The sequence below is a fragment of the Mytilus californianus genome, unplaced genomic scaffold (assembly GCF_021869535.1).
Source record: "Mytilus californianus isolate M0D057914Y unplaced genomic scaffold, xbMytCali1.0.p SCAF_14, whole genome shotgun sequence".
NCBI lineage: Eukaryota > Metazoa > Mollusca > Bivalvia > Mytilida > Mytilidae > Mytilus > Mytilus californianus.
Genome location: NW_026262626.1, coordinates 24,188,443 through 24,197,276, shown reverse-complemented (window position 1 = coordinate 24,197,276; position 8,834 = coordinate 24,188,443). Strand labels below are relative to the sequence as shown.

Genomic DNA, 8,834 nt, shown 5'->3' with positions numbered 1-8,834 from the left:
GATCTACGAGAATGAGATAAATCCTGTCAGACAGTCATACACACCTTAAAATTTTTTTACACACCAAATATAGTTGACCTTTTGCTTATGGTAATTGAAAAACAGACTAAAACACAAAAACTTAACATTGACCAATGAACCATGAAAATGGGGTCAAGATCAGATTATTCCTGCCAGACAGAAATGTACACCTGACAGTTATTCCATACACCAACTATAGTTGACCTATTGCTTATAGTACTTGAAAAACAGATCAAAACACAAAACCTTAACATTGACCAATGAACCATGAAAATGAGGTCAAGGTCAGATGAAACCTGCCAGACTAAAATGTACTCATACCAATCATTCCATACACCACATATAGTTGACCTATACTGCTTATAGTATTTGAGAAATGGACCTAATCACGTAACTTTAACCTTGATCACTGATCCATGAAATGAGGTTGAGGTCAGGTGAACCCTGTCTGGCGGACATGTAGACATTGCAAGGAACCCATATACCAAATATAATTATCCTATTACTCATAATAAGTGAGAAATTCAAATGACAAAAAAACTATAACCATGAAAATGAGTCAAGGACAATGGACATATGACAGACAGAAACATAAGGTATTTGCATACAAGATATATGAAGCACCTTCTAAAATATAAAGCTTTATACAAATAGTTTACGCCGCCGCCGGATAGTAATACCTAAATCTCACATACTGTGACTTTCGTCGCTAGCAAGAAAAAAGGATCAAAAGAAATTCTGAGATTGAGAGAGGAATGGTAGCTTAACAGGCACTTTAAAAGTACATCTGTTATACTTCAAAAAATTACATTAGAATACCTACATCAACTACCTATACTGCTTCTATTTATGTAAGTATCAAGTAAACATTGTCACCATACATAATTCAAATAAAAGATGCATGTAGATGCCAAAATATCATTTAAATACACTATTGTCATTGTTCAAGTCTGTCATATATTTCCTTTACATTGCACAAGTTATGTGGTATAAAAATAAATGTTCTCAAAATCATTATATTTTCACATCTTTCTCTTATCCCAAATCTTATTTATAGTACTACATAAATTGAGTTTATAACAGTTTACAAATCCAAGACTATGTTTTATAAGACAAATCAAATTGATTTGAATTTTCCTTTTTCTTTTTAATTTTCCAAACAAATTATGTGAATTGATTATTGATTGATTTGCATCCTAAACTTTGTGGAAATGATATTTTTTATAAGATATATTAAAAAAAAAATACCTTCACTCCATCAACAATTTACTAATTTTGAAAAAAAAAGAGATGGTTTTCTTTTAAAAATATTCATGATATTAGTCATATATTTCATTTCCATTGCTTTTCTTCTGAAACTATAATTCAAAGAACTAAGTTCAAATCAATGTCATCTATCAACACCTGCGTTTGTCTTCCAAAAATTTCAAAAACTTTAAATCACGTTAGTGTGGCTGAAATCAAAACATATGTTCAGTTAAAAAAAAAAGGAAATAAATATTGCATAATCAAGATATAGTATTTTGAACCTCTACAATATCCCATCCTAAAACAAAATGCAACATAAAATTTTATTTCCAATTCTGCTTTAAAAATCTAATGCTGAAAAAAAGACAATTTTCTGTCTGAGTGCTAAACTTACTGAGGACAATGTTCAGGCCAGGACCAAGTTTCAGGAATAAACGATTCATATTCAGTGTGATAAAGATAGTTTCTAATGAACGCTTCTTTTTTTTCTGGCTCAGGGTAGGCCGATGCTGCACCTGTACTGTAAGCATATTCCGCCAAAGCCGTAGCTATCCTAACGGACACTTCTCGTATATCACTTAGCGGTGGGTATACTCTTCCTTCTTCTAAATTTTGTTGAGTAACTAATCCAGATAAAGTCTGAAAAAAATAATAAACAACAACTAAATACATTACTTGAAACACTTTTAAAAAAATTTACAATTCAACTAGGCTTGTTGTTCTTGGCAAAGTACTAAGAAAATACAAAAGAAGTAAACGGTGAGCAGAGCTGAGGTCTAAAGCAATATAGAGTTTATTTGAAATTTATCTAATGACTTCTAAAAATATGAGATTAAATGAGTGAAATATTTAGCTTCGTCTATTTCCATATGTAAGGTACAGAGGGAACATTGACGTAGATTGAGGATGATCAATTATTTGATTTTTTTTTCACACGTTACTGTGGCTTGACTGAAAGTGTTGCTCTCCACCTATTGCAGTTTATTCAAAATTCTAACCAAAATGCAATTTGTTTTATCAAACCAAACTGTTCAACTGGTCAGAAATTTTAACAAACTGCTGTAGAAAAACAGTCAAGTCATGTAGGTGCAAGATAATAAAATATAGCATACTTACAATTCTATATACCGGGTAAGAATGATTTTTCACAATATCAATAAAGTGGAATTAGTCTAATCATGCTAATAGGATTGTAAGTATGCTTTATTTTATCAGCTTTATAGCACTATAATTTAAATAATAGCCTGCTAGTCCCAGTTTCAAAACAGCACACAAAGTACTAAAGTTCTGAATTGTAAATCAAATCTTTGAAATGATGTAAAAATAGCATGCAATTTTCAAAATAGAACGCAAGTAATATTTAAATAGCAGCATTTAAAAAAAAAAAACTAGCATTCTATAAAGATATACATTGCTCCCATTTAATTTCATATACATGTACGTGCTAGAATACACCACCAATGACAAATATGACCTTTCCTCCAATAGTTTTCATGATGTGTTCGCAGTTTTTAGTGGCAAGGACACAGAGTTAAAATGCATTTTCTAGATATTAACAGAAGGTCTAATTTAATGTTTAGAATAATTTGTTGCAGAACCATATAAAATTTTAAAATAAGAATTTAATAGCAAGAAGACTTAGAAATATAATCTATCAGAAACTGAAGTGCAAAAGAAAATACTCAATTTTCAAGTTATACTTTAGAAAACATACAGTGACAACTGGAGATGTTGTTTTGAAAAATGAAAAGAGAAAAGATAACACAAAAACTGAAACACATGACGTTAATTTTTCACAAAAGAAAATATAGAAATATTCTTATACAATTTTTTTCTACATACCTGTGAGGCTTTCAAAAACATTGGCTCATCTATATGTTTAATTTTACAGCTGATCACAGCCAGTGCTACACCAGGAAAGATGTAAGCATTGTTTCCTTGTCCAGGGATCAATGTTTTACCATTTATTGTTACTGGATCAAAAGGACTACCACTTGCAAATACACACCTTCCCTGAAATATGAAATAAAATTTTAAATTCATATCAACATTCATACTTCTTTAAGCTGTAACTTCTACATTTCTACTGATAAATCATTACTGAAGATGTGGTTATATAATTCATATGTTATTATTTCATCAATTGTTTAGGGGTATATAATTCATATGTTATTTTTTCATCAAATGTTTAGGACTGAAGAGTGCTAAATGTAATTTGATCCAAACAAATTTAGTGACGGCTTAAGGTCTATATAAAAAACTATTTAATACTTTGCCAAAAGGAGTTCATGTCATGCTTTTTTCAAAAATAAAATAAACAGTATTAGTAACTGGGCTTTTATTTCAAGCTACAGTTTGTTCAAAACTATCAGATTTGTAAAGATCATACATGGAATAAAGAGCTGGGCCATGAGTGCATGATACACCAATCGCTTTTTCAGAGAATAAAGTTCCATAACTCTTCAATGTCATATCAGAAATTTATAAAAATAACTAAAGGGAGGTTATTTTAACAGACATAAACCAGTCACCAAAGTTTCATGAAAACTGATTAAAGCATTTTTGAGTTATTGTCTAAAAACTGGAAAATCACCCCTTTTTTTATGAATAAAGTCCCAATACTCCAAAAGCGATATCAGAAATTTAAACAAATCAAAAGGAAACTTATGTCAATATATATAAACAATTCACCAAAGTTTCATGAAAATTGTTCAAAGCATTTTTGAGTTATGGTCAGAAAACTGGAAAATCCCCCACTTTTTATGAATAAAATCCCACAACTTGGAAACATAAAATCTAAAATTTATAAAAATCGAAAGGGAGCTTACGTCAATAGATACTAACAATTCAGTATAGTTTCATGAAAATTGGTTAAAGCGTTTTTGAGTTATTGTCCGACATGTTGATGACGGACGGACAACAATATACCATAATACGTCGCACAGGCACATAAAAAGAAGCTTTGTGCGAATAGAAAGAAAACTAAAGATAGAATTTTGAAAGAAAATATGAAAAGATAGCTTTCATAATGTGTGATTTCATAAAAAAATTATTGGGTTCATCATACTCATTTTCTTGCTACAAAACATAAACATAGAGATATGTCTCGCCTTTTTGTTATTTTATAGTAAAATGAAAATGATGAAATCAAAATAGCAATATGTTAACATGTAGGTTATGCAAAATATTCAACAGTGTTCAAAGTCAATGAACCAATCAATCTCCATGGAAATGAGATGTGCCAATGCTACTACATATGCATACCAAATATCATTGACCTACCACTAGTGGTTCCCCATAAACTGACCTAATCACAAACTAATACATATAAACAATGCTAGTTTTAAAGTCAAAAGACCATGACTGAGGGGTCAGGGCCAAATAATCCCCATGGAAATGAGATGTGCCAATGCTTATACAACTGCATACCAAATATCATTGACCTACCACTAGTGGTTCCCCACAAAACTGACCTAATTACAAACTAATACATTGTTGATGCAGCTGCCGCCACCGGAAACAGCATGCCTATGTCTCACTTTTTGACTCCTTCAAGGCCACAAAAATAGGTTAATTTTATGTCCATTCCTTTATTAAATTAAATTATCTGACTTATTTCCCCTTAAATAGCTAAGTTTAAAAAAATTGTATAAAACAGATATTATTCAAAATAGAATTAATATTCACTTCATTTAAATGAAAAGTCTTACAAATGAATTGCATTCCTGTCTCAGACTTTGCACATTTCATTAAGTTCTAGAGTGATTGTTTTCTACTATTTTACTATCCAAGATGGTGCACTTGAAATTAACTGGTATGACAACTATAAAAATGCCATCTTTGGTCACACCTTTTTTTCCTGTACTGCTTTATCCTACTGAACATTAAATTATTAGCACTTCAAACTTTTTTACAGTACTGCTTTATCATACTGAATATCAAATTATTAGCACTTTAAACTATTCACTACAATGTTGATTGATGAAAAATTTCAAGATTGTGCTATTTAAAAAAAAACATAAAACAGCAAGAACCTCAGAAATAAAAGGAAAATTAGGAATCAGTGAAAACAAATAAATTAACACCATACAAAACATCAGAAGTCTTACATCTGTCCATTGATAAGCCTCTTCAGCTGTACATTCCGCCATACTTGTTGGATTACTGAGAGCAAAGATGATTGGTCGGTCATTGAATTTGGCCATATCTCGTACAATTTCTTCAGTAAATGCATGTGGAACTGCTGCAGCACCTATATTAAAAACATAAATAAATATAAAGTAAACAGTTGGTTAGGCTGTTCCCATTAACACATACATGTTACCAAGAGAAGGCACTTTGAAAATGGAGTAACCGTCTAGACAATAAATTTAAGAATATTCCTTATACTTTCACTGTACAAAAATACCAACACATAGATAAAAATGTTGAAATTTCTTCCCTTGGTCCCATGTCTGTTTTAATGGTACCAAGAGAAGGCACTTTGAAAATTGGGTCACAATCTATACAATCAATTTTACAATTTCTCTTACATTTTCACTGTACAAAAACAACTACACATAGATGAATTTTGCAAATGCCTTCAGCATCCAATGTCCAATACATGATTAATTGATTGATTGATTGACTGGTGTTTAATGCCACTTTCAGCATTATAGTGCTATTTCATGGGGTCAGTTTTTAATGGTAGAGGAAATAGGACTGCCCGAAAAGAACCATTGATCTTCGGTAAGAAAACTGACAATTTTAGTCAACTAAGATTGGAGTCAAGGGCACCTGCCACAGGTGGGATTCAACAGTAGTTCAATTTACTTAGACAACTCAGCCATCAAGGCCCCTCAATGCCCAATACAAATTAACTACAAAAAAATAATTTTGCAGGATCTGAAATAGATGTTGACCATGAGAAAAGGCAAAACATTTTCAAAAGTCAAGGTCAATAGATATTGTGGATTCACTATTATTGGTGGGATACCAATTTTCGTTGATTTCATGGGTAAAGGTCAACTGTCAATTTAAAAGTTCAACAAAGTTCATGTTATCTACAGGCATTTATGCAGACTCTGCAAAACAACGAAATAAAACATCCATGAAAATACAATTTTTTCTCACACCACGAAAGTTGATATCCTCGAAAATAAACTTAACATGATACAAGAAAATGAGGTCAAGGTCAGATAAAACATCCATGAAAATACAATTTTTTCTCACTCCACGAAAATTGATATCCTCGAAAATAAACTTAACATGATCCTCGAAAATGAGGTCAAGGTCAGATAAAACATCCATGAAAATACAATTTTTCTCACCCCACGAAAATTGATATTCTCGAAAAATAAATGAATCAACAGTATTTTGTTTTGTGACCAATTTTTCTATTTGTAATAATTTTTTTAATAATACATACCAATAATAGCTGATGGTTTAATCTCCTTTACAGCCTCGCCTAATGTATCAATGGGTTTGTGTGCTTTACAGAAAAGTTCCTTATGTCCTGTGATTCCTCCGGCTGGTCGATCCTGTATACAATATAAAATATAGGCAAATGAATGGATTAGAGTTTAACGTCCAATGGCAACTATTACATGCATATCAAGATTAGAACATGTTTATTTGGTAAGAAAATGAACCAGGCTTTTTAACCTGCTAGTTCGTAAGGCAACAAACAGTCTGAAGGAAAACATGCTATCCTACCAAGACACATAAGTTCGACTCAGAGCTGACCTGTCTTTGTTGTTACCCCTAAATGTGGGTGCTTAGCTGAGAAGCAGAAAATACAATATTCTTGTCTTTGGTTAGACTAGGGCAGATGATCAAACCCATGACATCCCAAAATCAGTGAGAGCACCATACCATTAGATCACAGAGTTCGTATATAACAAAATAGACCTTGTAAAACATGACATGAAATAAGAATAATATGTATAGGGTTACATTTTTTGGCCTTCACAAATTGTAAGATATGAACAAAAAATTCAAACTTGATCTGTGTTTTGTGGTAATAAGCATTGTGTATAAGTTTCATGACATTTGGTTGAGGCAAACTAAAATTAGAGAAAAGAAACCAATTTCGTGACGTACGGACAGACAAGGGTAAAACTTAATGCCCCCTCCGCTACGGCGGGGGCATAAAAAAAAGTTTTCCAAATTAATATATATCATTGAAAGCGAATCGGTTTCCAAAGAGAAGGTTCAGGAAAGATCAAACTTGGCCCTGAAATTTCATGAAATTTAAGTACGAACAGTAAAATCATTTTTGATGGAAACATATTATCTGGCAGATATAATTTCAACAGCTCTGATAAATCTGTCAATACTGGAGTCTTGACATACTAATTGTGAACTCTGATGATGAAAATCATAATTGTGTGATTCATTTCCTCATTTAAAAAAAAAAGAGGAAATATGGCTAAAAAACTAGAACAATATGATAGTTCTGACCTATAAACCATGTCCAAAACAAACAGTGAACAGAAAAAAAAATTTATTCAAAAAAATATCCATAGTTTGGATTTTAAATTTATATGTGACATGACAAAGTCCAATATTAAGGGCCAATTTATGGACTCACAGGTCCTATTCCTTTAGGATCTGTTCCAGAATTGATTGTATGGGGGGTCAGAAGGCATTTTTGATGGGCGATAATTTTTTTAAGAAAGACAGCATAAAGAATAATAGGAAATAATCAATAAAAATTTTATGCATGGCAGGATAAAATGAAATGTGCTTTTTAACCTCTACATATGCATTCCTAGAACAGCCCTTTTAAACAGTACCTGCATAATTAATTGATATTTTTTCATGTAAAATCACTTTCTTTGGTAACTGAAACATAAATTACCTTAACAAGTAGTCCTCTTGAATCTACCATCCATATTCTGCTGATGGCCTCTTCATGGGAGACACCCTCATCTTCCATTGCTAAAGAAATAAGATGAGCTATGCCTATATTGGCCTGAAAAATAAAAATAATTTTTCACTTTTGTTCTCGTACTAGGAACAACTAAATTATTTATTTTGTAAAAATTATTTCCGTACTCCATGTATACCTTACAACAAAATTATTTTTATTAACCTGTGTACGTTATTTTATTTGGCTGCATTTTGTTCAAGGTTATAGTTGTCTTTTTGATATTGTTTTACATCCAACCCCCTTGTTTTATTAATTTTGTATTTACATTGTGTCATAGATCAAATTTATTCGTTCAGTGTATGTTCACTTGTTTTTGTTAATCAGGGCTCACACTACTTCAAAATCATAGGGAGAAGTGACTTCTCTTTTTGAAACTGGTAGGGAGAAGTGGTGAGATTTGAAAGAGAAGTGCTCGTTAGCTCGCGGCGCTACAATGTTTGGTTTTTACTATAATATAAAGGGCCATATGTATCCTTTTTTTATATATATATAGGTGTTCAATTCATACCTGAGTCAATTAAAGTAACAGTTGTTTCAGTTTATGTCTTAAATAGTCATTTATAGTTGCATAATTATATTAATCCTCTTGACAGAATCTACCAACTAAATATCTAGCACTTAAAAGAACTTTAATATCAAAAAAGGAAAAGAA

General features: G+C 31.5%; 1 protein-coding gene across 4 annotated transcripts in view; it reads right to left on the bottom strand.

Annotated features, from left to right (window-relative positions):
- The window catches only part of LOC127724452 (NADP-dependent malic enzyme-like), a 33,540-nt gene that overhangs the window by 7,735 nt on the left and 16,971 nt on the right, over window positions 1–8,834 (bottom strand). For all 4 annotated transcript variants that reach the window (XR_007992516.1, XM_052231414.1, XM_052231415.1 and 1 more), the window contains exons 9-13: window positions 8,111–8,224; window positions 6,677–6,788; window positions 5,379–5,521; window positions 3,112–3,282; window positions 1,664–1,908 (exon numbers count right to left, since the gene is read on the bottom strand). Coding sequence is in view for 3 of the 4 variants with exons in the window: in XM_052231414.1 (XP_052087374.1) it covers window positions 1,664–1,908; window positions 3,112–3,282; window positions 5,379–5,521; window positions 6,677–6,788; window positions 8,111–8,224 (785 nt within the window). In the remaining variant the exon portion in view is untranslated. The remainder of the gene's footprint in view (window positions 1–1,663; window positions 1,909–3,111; window positions 3,283–5,378; window positions 5,522–6,676; window positions 6,789–8,110; window positions 8,225–8,834) is intronic.